We start from the raw sequence: 13,931 nt of genomic DNA, 5'->3' as shown, positions 1-13,931 counted from the left end.
GCCGGAGTGCCGCACCACGGGTTCTGCGTCGCCATTTACTGCGTGAAAGGTTTATCTCTTTTATCATTCGGCGGGAGCTGAAGCAACATGATCGGCGTCAATAGCATCCAGTCGACGAGCCGTCTGCGTTCGCGCTCGTTGGGTTGGGTGCGGAGCAATCACGATCCCAGTGACCGGCAGTCGTTCCGGCGCTCCAGGACGCCGCGCTGTCGCTGGCTCAAGCCGCTCGCCTTCCCCGATCTGCTGGGACAAACGCAGGACGAGGCACCCAGAAGCACCCAGCACAAGACCAAGAAGCACAAGACTGATGAGAAGAAGGACAAGGTAGAAGCGGGAGGAAGGGAGCAAGCGAGAGCAATCGCAGGGCACATCGAGAGCAGAGGTGCCCAAGTCCGCTCTTGGTTGGGAGCCTCGAGCTGGCCTGTGTTAGGTGTGTGATGAATTACCTGACGATGTGTCCCAGGTGAGTCGCATTCATGATGCACCCAAAACAGGCCGGGTCGATGGGGGGCTCTCCAGGAGCCGACTCAGGCAGCCCTGATCTTGCATCCGGACGCACGATGGCCAAACACAAGTTGATGTCGGGGCACATACGGACAAGTGCACATTTGCAATCTCCGTACAATGAAAAGTCTTGAACAAAGGAAAACGCACCTTGAACATGAGGACCACATGCGAACTACGCAGGGGACGTTTTTGTCAAGCTCGCGACAGATGTGCTTCCTGCTCGCTTGGTGTCCCGTTCGCAAGACATCCCGCTTCCGCCGCACTCCTTCTGTATGGGGCGCTTCTTTTGCTGATTGCTGGCCGATGTGAAGCTAACTCATGTGCCGTGCCGTGCGTTTCTTTGCAGTCGTTGTACGCGTCCATCAAGAACGACAAACTGCAGTGGACCATGTGAGTTCCTTAACGCGAGCTCTCACCCACACAGTCACACGCACACAGCTCACACACAGATGGGAGGGGGTGAGGCATTTATCTCCATTATTCTCTGTTTCTCCAGCGACGACGATGAGCTGCAAACGTCCACGTGGGACTCGGCCGACGGTCGGACGGACTCTGCCTCCCGCACCCTGAAGCGAGCAGGGAGGGGCGTGGCCCGGCGGCCCGACAGCCGGCTCTACAAGTGCGGCTTCCTGGTGCGCAAAGTCCACGCAGACGCTGACGGCAAGAGAAGTATGCGCGTGTCGCGTTCTAAACACAATATATGCTGTCATGTCAAAAGTAGAGTGACCAGATCCCAATTCACGAGATGGGGGACAAAGCCTATGTGTGTGTGGGACAATGTGCGATACCAATGCATCAAGGTAGTCTAATAGAACTTTTGAAAACATAAACATATCTATTCTGCCCCTTTGCTTAAAACATTACTATGATTTGCCATTTGGTTGATTCAGTAGTACAGAATAACCTGCAAACAAAAACTTAAATATATCTCATTCAAATGCAACTTTCCCAAGTTTTCTCATGTGAGAAAACAGTCAGTCAGCAACAGTCATTCTTTCATGCAATTTCATAGTGCCTCTCAAGTTAATACACACCTGCAATTAAACAGAACAGACAATCAAGGCTACAATTGTATTGCAGTTCAACAACTGAGAGCAACATCATAAACCCAGCACAACTCCAAACACCACATTAAATTGTTTGCTCTACTAGAACAACAATACTGACCCACATATTCAAGTAGAACATAGACTCTATAGGCTGATTATCTGTACAAACTAAAACTCACTCAGCTCCAAATCACATAGATTAACTAAACAAAAGATATGTATTTGAATATTATCTGGATTTACTGGACAATGCCAGTTAAAGTCACTACATAAAATAATGTTTTACCGTGTGGTAACTAGCTAGTTCAGCTGCTGTTACCTTATCTGCATTTGAATCTTGTTTGGGTTTTAGCAGGAATGTATGCATAGACTGGGAAGCCTCCTTTTGAGCGATACATTTTCTGCGAGTCTGACATTGTCCGAGTCGTCTCACGTCATATTCACCTCCGCGTGTGACGTAAAAATGACTCAAGCACACTTCACAGAAAACTTTACCAGACTTGCCTTTCACTGGTTTCACCAAGGGGTAGATAGTTTCCCAGTCTGAATTGTAGCCGCATCTCCACTTCTTGGTCATTGTAGTTGTGCTGTCCTCCATGTCTCATCCTGCCGTTCTGACTCTGACCTGATTTGCATTGTGGGCGCGCGTCCCAGTTTGATTGACATTATCGAACAGCCCGCCCCACCCACAATTTGATAATGCCAGATTATAACTGACTGTCAATAACAACGTCTCAATTTGCAGGACATGTGAAAAGTAATAAAAATGCGTGACTGTCCCGCACAAAGCCGGACATCTGGTCACCGTAGTCAAAAGGCTGTTGTGACTGCAGGTGTATTTTGGAGTGTTGAAGGTTGCCGAGTTCGAAGTTCAAGCAAGCCAGGGGGAAACATCACGTCTAACGTGTCCCGATGCTTTTGTTGTGTGGCAGCGGCGCGGGGCAAGCGAGGCTGGAAGTCCTTTTACGCCATGCTGAAGGATGGCGTGCTGTACCTCCAGAAGGTAGGTAAGGGAAAAAAGGTAGAGCGCCCTCTTGCGCTCGCCACCATGTGGCTGCAGCCCTGCAATATTCTTCCAATCAATCAGTCCCATTCTTGTTTTTTTTTTTGGTCCGTGTCGCTTCTTTGGTATTGTTGAAGTCGCGGCGGTGGGTCCTTCTTGATGGACTCCCAGTGCTGAGGTCGCGCGCGCACGCTCTGATCTGGGCTGCAGCCTTCCTGCCATGTGAGGCGAGGCTTCTCGCCGGGCACTCCCGTCCCATTTGCGCCCGCCCTTCCAAACATGCACGCTGAGCTTCTTTTGAAGACTTCAAATTGTCACCAGCTGCAACCGGTTGCATACCTCTGGCCTAAAATCGGGCAGAATAGGCTCAAGAGAACAGCCAGATGAATGAGCTCTTAGTATTAATTGTGTGCGCTGACATCTGTGCAATCAATCGGCAGGAGGAGTATGGCGGCGAGCAACGGCTGACTGAGGACGATGCCAAGAACGGTGTTTCGGTGCATCACGCGCTGGCCATGAGAGCCGCCGACTACGCCAAGCGGCCCAACGTTTTCTACCTGCGCACTGCTGACTGGAGGGTCTTCCTCATGCAAGCGCCGTAAGGGAGCCGCCACCCTGAGCTGCCCTTGCAGAAGAGGTCACCTGGCCTGGCACATGGGAGGCCAGGCTGGGGCAAACTCAAGAAAGAGCTGCCTGCCAGCCTCGCTAAGGCCTGCCTGCGCCTCTCTCCCATTAGGTCGTGCGAGGACATGCGGTCGTGGATCACCCGCATCAACGTGGTGGCAGCCATGTTTTCAGCTCCGCCCTTCCCGCCTGCCGTCGGCTCGCAAAAGCACTTTGTTCGCCCCCTGCTGCCCGGATCCACCACCACGCTATCACAGGTTGCACGCAAGCATACTTTTCGGGTGGCATGTGACCACCGAAGGACGCCAGCCGTGGATGACACTTTGTTTTGTGTGTCAGGAAGAGCAGGCGGCGTCTCACGAAGCTCGCTTCCGGGCAGCGTCCTCCGAGCTGGACGAGCTGGCTGGCACCGCGCCGGACCACAAGGTTAAAGGTCGTGAGTTGGACGAGCGGAAAGCGCGACAAGAGTATTTGGAATTTGAGGTAGGGGACGGGCCTCGCGTTTTCCTACGAAACTTTTCATCGCGGTAGATACGTAGCTCACTTGAGAGCCTTTGACAATCATTCCTACGGACGCGACTATTTCAATTGTTGTTCCGATGGGAACAAATGCTTCTAAGAACAAAATCTGTTGGGGCCTCTTTTTCCATCCTTGTCACTCAAGTTGCCTTCAGTGGTAATGCCGCCGGAGAGAACACTGTGATGCTATCGCAATACCACGGAGGGCTCCGGGAGCCCAAGGGCACCCGCGTGATAGCCCGCTCGCCATCCATCACTTGTGCAAGTGTCGCACGTCTTTACCTTTGTGTGCGTCGTCTCAAGATGGAGCGTCATGGCTCGAATGCTAGTTGGCATGGTTTAAGCGTTGGTGTCCGCAGAGGTCCATCTGGGCAGCTGGCATGATGACGTTTGTTATCCCGTCAAGGAACAAATGCCTTTAACTTGCCAAAGTCAAGAAGGTGTGCTATTACTATCAATGCGAAAAAGCATGTTTTCAGCAGAACTGTTTCAGCAAGTGAGATACGTATACGCCCAGGCGGCACCCAAAAAAGGGCTAAACTCGGATGTGCAAGCGCCTTTAACAATTGTAGGCAATGACAAAATAGCCCTCTGATCATTCCCAAAGCAAGGCACGTCACGTGATGTCTTTTCCCCTCACAGAAAACGCGTTACGGCACATACGCACTGCTGCTCCGCGCCAAGATGTCCGCCGGCGACGAGGACTTTGCGACCTTCGAGGCGCGACTCTTTCAGGACAGCAGCCCGCAGAGGGCGCACTCGCCGCCTCATGAAGCGGGCGGCAAGGAGAAGACTCGCGTCAGCTCCACGCGTTTGCTCTGCGGCGGCGAGGAAAGCGAAACGAAGAACACGTCACCGCCGCACGCTTGCAAGTTGGCGCCCAGACAGGAAGGGGCACCGTGAGGCGCGCGTGCAGCAAAGCATCGTGAGAAAAAGGAGGATACGAGTAGCGAAAGCACCTCTCCCCTTGTCATGCTGTTGCCACAACTGTCATGCTGTTGCCACAACAGACGGGGCGCCGTTGACATGGCGATTGGATAAATCCACACCGTCACCAACGGAACGTGTACATCAACATACGTGCAGAGCTTCCAGATGTCTTTATTGATCATCTTCAAACAAATGTGAATGTCAGCAATATTTATGTCAAGCATGAAATGTATTTTTCACATTGACACTCAAAACAAAACGCTTTCCATCTCAACGGGGACTGGAGAAAAATTCCGAATGTTTTTATTTTTTTCACAGCCATGTCGTCGTGATTTTGGCGACTCGTCTGCCACTCAGTGATTGGCCGCAGGCGGCCGCTCGTCTTCTACAAGCTGACTGCCAAAGCCGCTGTCCACCGTCGATTCTGATTGGGCCAAAGACAACAAACACGCTTCATCAATATCGTCAGAAATATGAGCTCAACGAGCACGTTTATAACTCGCAGCTGTTACATGTAAGGAATGGAGATGCTGCCCCAAAACACAACAAACATTGGTGAGCAATCACAGAAGCTGAAGAAGGGTTTGTGTATCATGATTCCTTGATTTATTGCGCTGCCCACAATGGCCTTTTAGGGGCACTACATCAGCCTCCCATTTGCCAATATTGGCCTGAAACAATCTTAGTTGTCTATGTTTAAGCGCTAAATGGGTTTTTTTAGAATGCCGAAAACTCAACACTAGCTAAACATCCCTGTACCTCTAAAACATGCAGTTTATATATTTATTTCGCTCTTGTAGAATGGGACACTATCGCGCGGACCGCAGCTCTTATTTTGAAAAGTCAAAGCCGACTTCCACTTTCCGGTCATCAACGTGAGGACGGTGACAAGTGTGGCGAAGACAACACGACACTCACTTTGCTAATTTGCCAAGCAGGCAGGTTCAAATGGAAAGGTAGAGGAAGAAGAAAAGAACAACAGACAAAGAAGGGACCAAAGGGAGGTGGAGGCTGCCAAAGGTTCCTAATTTGCTCCCATCAACACGCTCGATGAGCCCAGTAGCAGGTGCGGGGAGGTGGGATCCCCGGGGTGTAGTACCTACAGATCTACTCGGGTGGTCAGATCGGCTAGGGAGTTTCTGCAATCTTTGACATCACCGGCCAATCTTAAAGCGTGACGTCTCCAAGAGGTGCATAATAAATAATCAGAGATCTTAATGCGCCACTTCACAACGGCGTGTACAGCGGTCACCTGACATGAGACGAGGAGAAAAGTAGTGAACTGGCTGCCCGAATCACCAACAAAAGGAGGAAACGTTCCCCGAGAGTGAGACTCGTTTCAGAGCCTTTTGTTGTGTGAGCGCTGCTGAATTTGTGCAGCAAGTAGCAAGTAGTGTTGTCGATTGAGCTTTGGCAATGTAGGGCAAATGCTTGAAACTCGGGTCCTGGGGCTACTTGCCCGCATGTTATCCGAGGCTGGCTCCTGCTCACGCACCCAATTCAGCATGTTTCGAATGAAGGAAGAAGCCCGATGACGATCCCAGTCATTTTGACTGGGCATGTCGCAGGAGTGGAAACCGCCAAAAGCCACCCTGAGGGACCTGAGTTTGAAACCGCGGATTTCTGTTGAAATTTGAATTCCACCTTTTGTTTGGATGTTTTTGTCTTATTGCAGATGAATGGGAATTGTTGAGCGCCACACACGACCGAAGTTGCAACGTCCGTTGCGCGCAGGGTAGCCCGTCTGATGTGTTCCTCGGTGTGTACCATAGCGAAGTACCTTGTCTGAGTTTGTCTTGCGGTGCACGCACGTCGGTGCCGTGGTGGCGGCGCAGCAAGCGAACGCCATCATGGACGCCCAGTGACTCCAAGGCCTCCAGCACGTCTTCCACGGGACCACCGCCCAGCTGAATATAAGGACAGGGTGATGACGACGATGACCAAGTTAGCCGGCGTGTGCTGTTCTGACCTGGTAGTGTTGCAGGAGGCTGTGGTAGGGGGCGGGGCTATCCTGGTAGAGGTGAGCCAGCGTCATCATCCCCAGTCTGTCGGCCAATTTGTTCCACGGAACACCAGCGTCGCTCAGCACCTCCTCCAGGTCACGAAGCGTACAGGCGTCGACGTGCCAACGCTCCCCGTCTACCGTGTCACCACCGCAAAAAGACCATGCGCGCCTTTTACTCGGAAAGCAACGGCGCACACATCAAAGGGTTGACAGCTTGACAGGTGACGACGTACCATGAACGACGCGGAACAACACGTCCTGAATGACGGAAGGCGCGTGCCGAGTCGCGAATGACGCAAGGTTCGTGGTTACAACATACGATGGCGTATGATGACGTGTGTCGACAAAGTGATGAAGCACGACATCTAACAAATGTGAACGCTGACGTCAGGAAAACAATGAAAGGAACGACAATACCTGCTGAAGTGCAAATGGGGCGACATCAAAAAGGATGCGTGAAATTAAATTAGGTGATGACATTTCTCGGCGTAAATGACGCACGATGACAGGAGAATGTGAACGACTCATAGGGGAAAGACACCAATGCCACGCAATGACAGCAGGACACGCGTTGGACCACACAACAGCAGGTGACGAGGCCTGAGACCAACCTGCTTTGCCTTGGCTCTTCTCGACGGCCTGCCACGCCGATGCAGACGTCAGCAGCTTCCTGACCTGTGGCGACATCGCATGGCCACACTTTGACTCTATAGGGGATAATGCGTCGCTTTCACTACCTTCTGACACGTGGTCAGGTCCAGCGGTGTGTGACTGCCCGTTCGCCTCTTGCGGCAGCCCTTTGGTTGCGAGGATGCTTCGGTCCCCACCACCTCCTCGTCCTCGTCAGAGGAACTTAAGACCAGCGGCTCGTCATTTTCCGCGTCTTTGTCCGCACCTGTGCGCAAACCCAGTTGGTGACTGTGCGTGCAGGCGGGCGGGTGTCAGTGCATTCGTACCGGCAGCGAGCAGCACAGAGCACAGCGTGTGCGCGTTTGCGGCAGCGGCCAGATGAAGCGGCGTGTTTCCTCCAAAAGTGTGAGCGTTCACGTCCGCCTTCAACTGTGACAAGAAAACAGGGGAGGCCTGTCAGCTGAACCAGCATCAAGAAAAGTCCTCTGATGGCCACGCTCGCTACCAGGTGTCCAGACTGAAATGGTGTCACTGGGACGACCGAACCCGGGAGGGCTGCACCTAAAGGACACGCTGGCGACAGACGGCATGGATACGCTACCTCGGTGACCAGCGTGCAGGCAACCTTGAGGAGGTTTTGCTCCACGGCCATGTGCAGAGCCGTGTGTCCGCCCTTCAGCTCGGGCGCGTCCACCTTAGCGCCACTCTCCACCAGCAGCCGTAAACACCGATGACCGTCGCGACGAACCGCCAGGTGAAGTGGGGCCAAACCTGAATGAGACCGGACCGGGGGACGATGGCGCTCAAATTTACATGAAAGGGACGTGACAACACGTGAGGCGTGTGAAAATGGCGTGCACTTGGCGAGAACCCGTTTGACGACCGCGTCTTCGCCCACTCACCATGGTAATCGGCTGTGATCAAAAGGTGGGCATGTGCTTGGTCCAGGTTGGACAGCGCGGCGCGTAGCGTGGCTACGTCGCCGCCCAGCGCTGCAAGGTGCAGCGAGCAGCGCCCATCTTTGTCCCGCAGGCCAGGGTCCACCCCCGCCTTCATCAGGGCCTCCACCACGCATGCTTGACGTGTCACCACCGCCAGGTGCAGTGGAGTCTGAATATCAAATCACATGCACGTTAAAGTCAAATTTAAAAAGTTAAAGTCCCAACGATCATCATCACACACACATCTGGGTGTGGTGAAATTTGTCCTCTGCATTTAACCCATCCCCATGTGATTTTGATCCATCCCCTGGGGGAGAGGGGAGCAGTGAGCAGCAGCGGTGCCGCGCTCGGGAATCATTTGGTGATCTAACCCCCCAATTCCAACCCTTAATGCTGAGTGCCAAGCAGGGAGGCAATGGGTCCCATTTTTATAGTCTTTGGTATGACCAAAGAACCCACAACCTTCCAGTCTCAGGGCGGACACTCTCCTACTAGGCCACTGAGCTGGTTAGGCCACTGAGATATATATATATATATATATATATATATACATATATATATATATATATATACATATATATATATATATATATATATATATACACATACATATATATATATATATATACACATACATATATATATATATATATATATATATATATATATATATATATATATATATATATATATATATATATATATACACATACATACACACACACACACACACACACCGCCATTTTCGGACAATAAGTCACGTTTTTTTTCATAGTTTGGATTTGGGTTTTGACGTGACGAAAGTAGTGCCAAAATGCTGCCGAAAATAAGGCGGATGTTGTCGCATCACTGCTGCCAGTGAGTTAGGTTTACAGAGGCAAGCTGATTTCCGTACTCACAGCTTAACTAATTTTGCCTTGAGATGTGCCAAAAGATGTCGTCGCGGCGGGCAAATGCTCGCGAGTCGCCGAGGCTAACGTTGCCCGGCCGCTTCCATATTCCCCCATATATAAAAAAAAAAAATCTCAACGGATTTACACGATTCACAAAAATGACTTTCGATGGAAAAAAACACGGAAATCCCCGGATCCGCGGAAAATTCTCATCCTTGTATGACCCACCTGCCGCAGGTGGTTGGCCATGTCGAGAAGGTGTCCCTGCCCGTTGTTAAGAAAGGTGTCAATCAGCTGGCAGGCGACGGCCGTCTGCTGATGGATGACCGCCAGGTGTAGGGGACTGCACAAGGAAAAAAGGCGGCATGTCAGAAAGGAAGCGGCCAGCGGGGCGTAAGGTCTTACTGACGTGTCTCCGCTGGCATCTGGCGTGGCACATAAGCATCCGTGTGGCTGCAGAAGGAAGCGAGCGTCACCACTCATGCAGTACCGCAGGAGGGCTTCACGCGCCCGACAGGTGGCGCCAGATGCTCTGGCCTGGAAGGCGGCGGCGGCTGCGGACCAGACGTGTCTGAGGTCAGGGCGTCTATTGGAAAATGCTCTCGGACTGGTGTCGTGCGCTCAGTGAAAATAGAACTTGAAGGAGTTGACAGGTGATGGAAAACATGATGACCTGTGAATGCGCAGCGGGGTGTCCTACCAACGACTGACAGTTGTCCGTGCTGGGGGGCAGAGCCCGCCATGTGTGCTCCTCTTCCTCCAAAGCCAACGATGCTCCCCGAATAGAAAACTCCACCGCCCCCCGCCGCGCCATTCATGCGTTGGCTGAAGTGAAAACCTTAGAGAGACAAATCGCAATGGTTAGCTTTTGATTTTAGCATTGGTTGTTTGCATTGGCCTCACCTTCACCTGTGGCGCCCCCAAAGCCGCCGCCGGCTCCTCCTCCTCGTTCGCCGCCTCCTCGCCAGGGCTCATAGTGGGGGAGGGGCTTTTGTTTCTTCTTCAGCACCTCCTCTTTGTCTGAAGGAGATCCCGGAAGATTTGATTATAAATGGATCCAACACTTCCAAAGCAATCAAAGGGAAAGAGCCGCAGCAGGTCACGGACGGGAGCCAAAACCCAACTTTGATTCAAAATCGCCGCAGGATGCTACGAGTGGGGCGACCTGGCTTGTTGCTGAGCTTGTTGCTGGGCTTCTTGCAACCGCTTCTCCTGATGGCTGACTTGGCAGAGCCAAATGGGATGCTCTTTGCATTTCCATCCATCCATTTTCTGTACCACTTGTCCCAACGGGGACGCGGGCGTGCTGGAGCCTATCCCAGCAGTCATCGGGCAGTAGGCGGGGGACACCCTGAACTGGTTGCCAGCCAATCGCAGGGCACACAGAGACGAACAACCATATGCACTCCCACTCACACCTACGCGCAATTTGGAGTGCTCAATCAGCTAACCATGCATGTTTTTGGGATGTGGGAGGAAACCGGAGTTCCCGGAGGAAACCCACACAGGCACGGGGAGAGCATGCAAACTCCTCACAGGGAGGGCCGGAGGTGGAATCGAACCCCCACCCTCCGAACTGTGAGGCAGACGTGCTAATCAGTGCACCACCGAGCAGCCCTGCTCTTTGCATTTACGCTCTGGTGTGAACCAAGCAGACCGCATAACCTCATCGGGGTAGCCGATGTGAAAACAGGTATGAAAAATCCTTTGCTGTGTACCAGGCCAAAGGCTCCATCTTTGGACTTCGCATGTTTGGTAGCGAGGAAGCAAAATGAAGACACTGACCTTGAACGTGCGGTATGTATGTGAAGTGTTTGGGGTCACTGCAGTCTCCCGCCTTCTTCCTCTTGAGTTGCAAGAAGACAGTGACGGGCCGCTCGAGCTCTGCGGTGTGGTACGGTGGCGTCTTGAACACGATGGCGTACTGAGGAGGCAAGCCAGAAGCCGGGGTCATGCCGGCGCTGGCCGGGTGAGTGTGCCACTCTCGTTTGACTCACCTGTTTGTGGACGTCTGTTGGAGCAAAGTCTCCGAAAGCCTCCCAGCCGCCATCCTCTTCCTCGTAAAAGCGGATCTCAATGTCGTCTAAGGCACAAACCATGTGAGAACGAGCTCACAAAAGCGCAGCGAGCTGTGCGGCTCGACTCGTCGCCACCAGACTAACAAATGAGGAACCTCGCTCAACTAGCCACAACAGTACGGAGCATCGGCACCTTTTTGGACTTTGTCACACAGAAGGAAGATCTCGTCTCCTCCGAGCACGGATCCGCATGTTTTGTCGATGCGAGAGATCTTCAGGTTGGATGCGTTGGGAGATTCTGGCAGGAAGAAAAAGGGAGGAGTGAATGGCTGAGGGAGAGGAGGGTGCAGTGCGATGTGGTGCAGCGCGCGGGCCCCACTGCTGTCGTAGATGGGGTTGGACACCACAGCCTTGAGCGCTCGCGTGAATCCTCCGTTGCTGTCCTTCAGGAAGGCGGTGAACTTGAGTCTAACAATGTTGAGGTCCACTAACTTGGACAGCTCCTTGGCGTCCTTGCTCAGGGCGCTCTCCTCGGCCACCGTCAGGTGGGCCGAACCTCCCCGACACCGACCCCGTTCCTCTCGCAGCCGACGCGTAAGAACCTCCACCACACCTTTCTTGGTCACATGGAGGATGCCGAGGTTGCTGAAACTGCCACGAAAAATGTCAAAGATGACCAAGACGTCAAGGGCGAAAAAGGATCAAGATAACGGCGACGAAGATGGGAATGATACTGACGAGGCGGTCAGGTCGTTGGGTCCCACGTCCAGGGTGCATGTCCCGTTCTCGTTGCAATGGCGTCCCACCAGGCTGTGAGCGTGCACGTGCGGCGGGTCCGTGTGAGTCACCAACTGGACCTCCACACGCGCGTGACCTACGTAGTTGTTGATCTGACAAGGACACATGCACAAGAAGTCGAGCAAACAAGATGTCAACCAAAGCCATCGAGGATGTTGGTGGCACGGGGGGAACCTTGACGGTGGGGTACGTCCTTCTGTTCTTCTCGCTGGAGGCTCCTGGCAGGCCTCCGTGCGAAGGACCCTCGCACTCGTAACGAAAGCGAAATCCCCGCTGGCAAGACACAAAAACAAAAAGATGCCAAGAACGGCGTTCATCATCGGATTGCTTGCTGGTTCGTTGCTCACCTGTTTGGGCTCTTCGATGATTTGGACATACGGGCCATGCGCTGAAACACAAAGACACACATGGAAAGTTAGCGTAGCTGCACGCGCGTGATGCTGACGACGTCACCGCTGTGAGACGAGATTACCTGTCTCAGGTACGTATGCTTCAGTCTTCACGTCCACAGGAGGAATGTATTCATAGGGCGTCAAATTAAACTGTAAATGAGCCAGCCCGCATGCGCACGTCAGTCGCACGCCATTAGCAACGCTCTATTCAATGGTGACCAATTTTAGTTAAAAAAAAAAAACTCACATCGTCGTAGCCGTTGATCAACTGAGTTTCCGTCATCCTGTGCTTGTTTGTGTGCGTGTGAGAGAGAAGAACAAAAACAAGTTTGACTTTCACATGACTCCTTTGCTTCCCGGCATGGTCACATTAGGAAAACCCTCATTATTTTTCTTTATCATCATTTATCATCTTCCCTCCTGTCCATCCGCACTTGCGTTTGTCTACATGTGACATGATAGTGACTGGAGACCAAATTGCCCCCAAATCTCCCAAGGTTGACTTGAGACCAGTCTGTCGTTTGCTTAAACGTGCCCTGACTGACGAGTGACGAATTCGTTTTTCTATCTGAGGTGAACATTGGCGGGCGACCAATCTCTCTCACCCAAGGTCAACTTTCCGTGTAGCCAGATTCCTTTTTTCGGGTAATATCTGAGCTCTCAGCATATTATTGACAGCTTTTGACAAGTGAGTGCGTTTGTCCATCCGAAAAGTTATTAAGTGAATGATCATATATTCTTATTTTTATGCTGACCAATCAAAAGTAATGAGGATGAGAATTTAAAAAAAAAAACGATTTTACCTGCTTTTGCGAGTAGTTGTTGATACTCCAAATCGCCCTAAGTGTCAGTATATCAAAAACACCACAGGACAAAAAAAAAAAGATGTACTTCCCAGGTGAACTTTCAAAACAAGCGTTTTGCGGTCAAAGGATTTGCATTCATCTCCTTTCCTGTGTTCGAGCACAAGAAGGTAACAGCGTTCTCTTGTTCGCGAGTCAGTGACAAGCTTCCCTAAAAAAACTCCAAAGTCGATTTAGAGCGAAGATTTCGCACGACAAAGCTTCGAAGCTGTTCTGTACAATCTAACTCTTGTTTTGAAAGGAAGCTCTGTTCGCGCTCACCACCGCAGGCGGACGGAGAGGTCAGCGTTGCCATAGCTACCGCCAGCCTGTCAGTCTCGAGTGGAAAACCCCGCATGTGGCGGGGAATTCCGGACCAACCGGAAGTTCTGCACCAGTGGGTAATAGAGGTGCCTTTTGTGTGTTCACTTGTCAAGCTTTGAAAATAATTTCAAACAGAAGAACATTTGGAAACAAGTATCTATACTCCTTTACAAAATACATTTGAAGTACTGTTTCCAGGTGCAAGGTACAAGGTACATATACGCAGATATGTATAGCTATATAAATATATATATTTGTCTGTATATACATATACACTATATATGTATACGTATGTAAATATATATATTTACCTGTATATACATATGCACTGTATATACGTACGTATATGTATGTGTATATACTCGAGTCCACTTCCGGCCCTCCCTGTGTGGAGTTTGCATGTCCTCCCCGTGCCTGCGTGGGTTTTCCCCGGAAACTCCAGTGTCCCCCGCTGGT

At 51.6% G+C, this 13,931-nt stretch overlaps 2 protein-coding genes and 1 long non-coding RNA gene across 10 annotated transcripts in view; 1 reads left to right on the top strand and 2 right to left on the bottom strand.

Moving 5' to 3' along the window:
- Positions 1 to 4,912, top strand: part of psda (pleckstrin and Sec7 domain containing a) — a 34,689-nt gene extending 29,777 nt beyond the window's left edge. For 2 of the 3 annotated variants that reach the window (XM_088384683.1, XM_088384682.1), the window contains exons 14-20: positions 854 to 897; positions 1,004 to 1,176; positions 2,489 to 2,559; positions 3,000 to 3,157; positions 3,296 to 3,440; positions 3,523 to 3,666; positions 4,345 to 4,912. In XM_088384683.1, coding sequence (XP_088240809.1) covers positions 854 to 897; positions 1,004 to 1,176; positions 2,489 to 2,559; positions 3,000 to 3,157; positions 3,296 to 3,440; positions 3,523 to 3,666; positions 4,345 to 4,605 — 996 coding nt within the window. In that variant the 3' untranslated portion in view covers positions 4,606 to 4,912. Of the gene's footprint in view, positions 1 to 853; positions 898 to 1,003; positions 1,177 to 2,488; positions 2,560 to 2,999; positions 3,158 to 3,295; positions 3,441 to 3,522; positions 3,667 to 4,344 lie in introns of those variants that run through there. The other variant, XM_088384684.1, reaches the window with a different exon arrangement.
- On the bottom strand, positions 1,564 to 4,705 carry LOC148393620 (uncharacterized). The gene is made up of 2 exons (XR_015860258.1): positions 3,985 to 4,705; positions 1,564 to 2,905 (listed from the first exon to the last, which is right to left on the bottom strand). It is a non-coding gene; the product is annotated as an uncharacterized LOC148393620 (long non-coding RNA).
- On the bottom strand, positions 4,788 to 13,415 carry nfkb2 (nuclear factor of kappa light polypeptide gene enhancer in B-cells 2 (p49/p100)). 6 transcript variants are annotated; one of them, XM_088384704.1, is made up of 22 exons: positions 13,113 to 13,415; positions 12,559 to 12,593; positions 12,390 to 12,467; positions 12,265 to 12,305; positions 12,092 to 12,190; positions 11,858 to 12,009; positions 11,499 to 11,770; positions 11,313 to 11,417; positions 11,099 to 11,184; positions 10,887 to 11,025; positions 10,011 to 10,121; positions 9,775 to 9,939; positions 9,511 to 9,655; positions 9,330 to 9,444; positions 8,170 to 8,377; positions 7,869 to 8,038; positions 7,594 to 7,696; positions 7,375 to 7,532; positions 7,249 to 7,312; positions 6,602 to 6,771; positions 6,413 to 6,539; positions 4,788 to 5,056 (listed from the first exon to the last, which is right to left on the bottom strand). In XM_088384704.1, exons 2-22 carry the CDS (start codon positions 12,590 to 12,592, stop codon positions 4,986 to 4,988), a joined length of 2,613 nt encoding a protein of 870 aa, XP_088240830.1. In that variant the 5' UTR covers position 12,593; positions 13,113 to 13,415; the 3' UTR covers positions 4,788 to 4,985. The 6 variants fall into 6 exon arrangements, with proteins under 6 accessions (XP_088240830.1, XP_088240829.1, XP_088240827.1 ...); XM_088384703.1 differs by having other exon boundaries at positions 10,005 to 10,121; positions 12,390 to 12,459; positions 12,557 to 12,598; positions 13,113 to 13,412; XM_088384701.1 differs by having other exon boundaries at positions 10,005 to 10,121; positions 12,559 to 12,598; positions 13,113 to 13,412.
- Positions 13,416 to 13,931: the final 516 nt, after the last annotated feature.

This window comes from Syngnathus floridae, chromosome 9 (genome assembly GCF_059516105.1).
Source record: "Syngnathus floridae isolate MCC-2025c chromosome 9, RoL_Sflo_1.0, whole genome shotgun sequence".
Taxonomy (NCBI): Eukaryota; Metazoa; Chordata; class Actinopteri; order Syngnathiformes; family Syngnathidae; genus Syngnathus; species Syngnathus floridae.
Note: the sequence above shows the minus strand (reverse complement) of the source record. Positions and strands in the feature narration are given on the sequence as shown.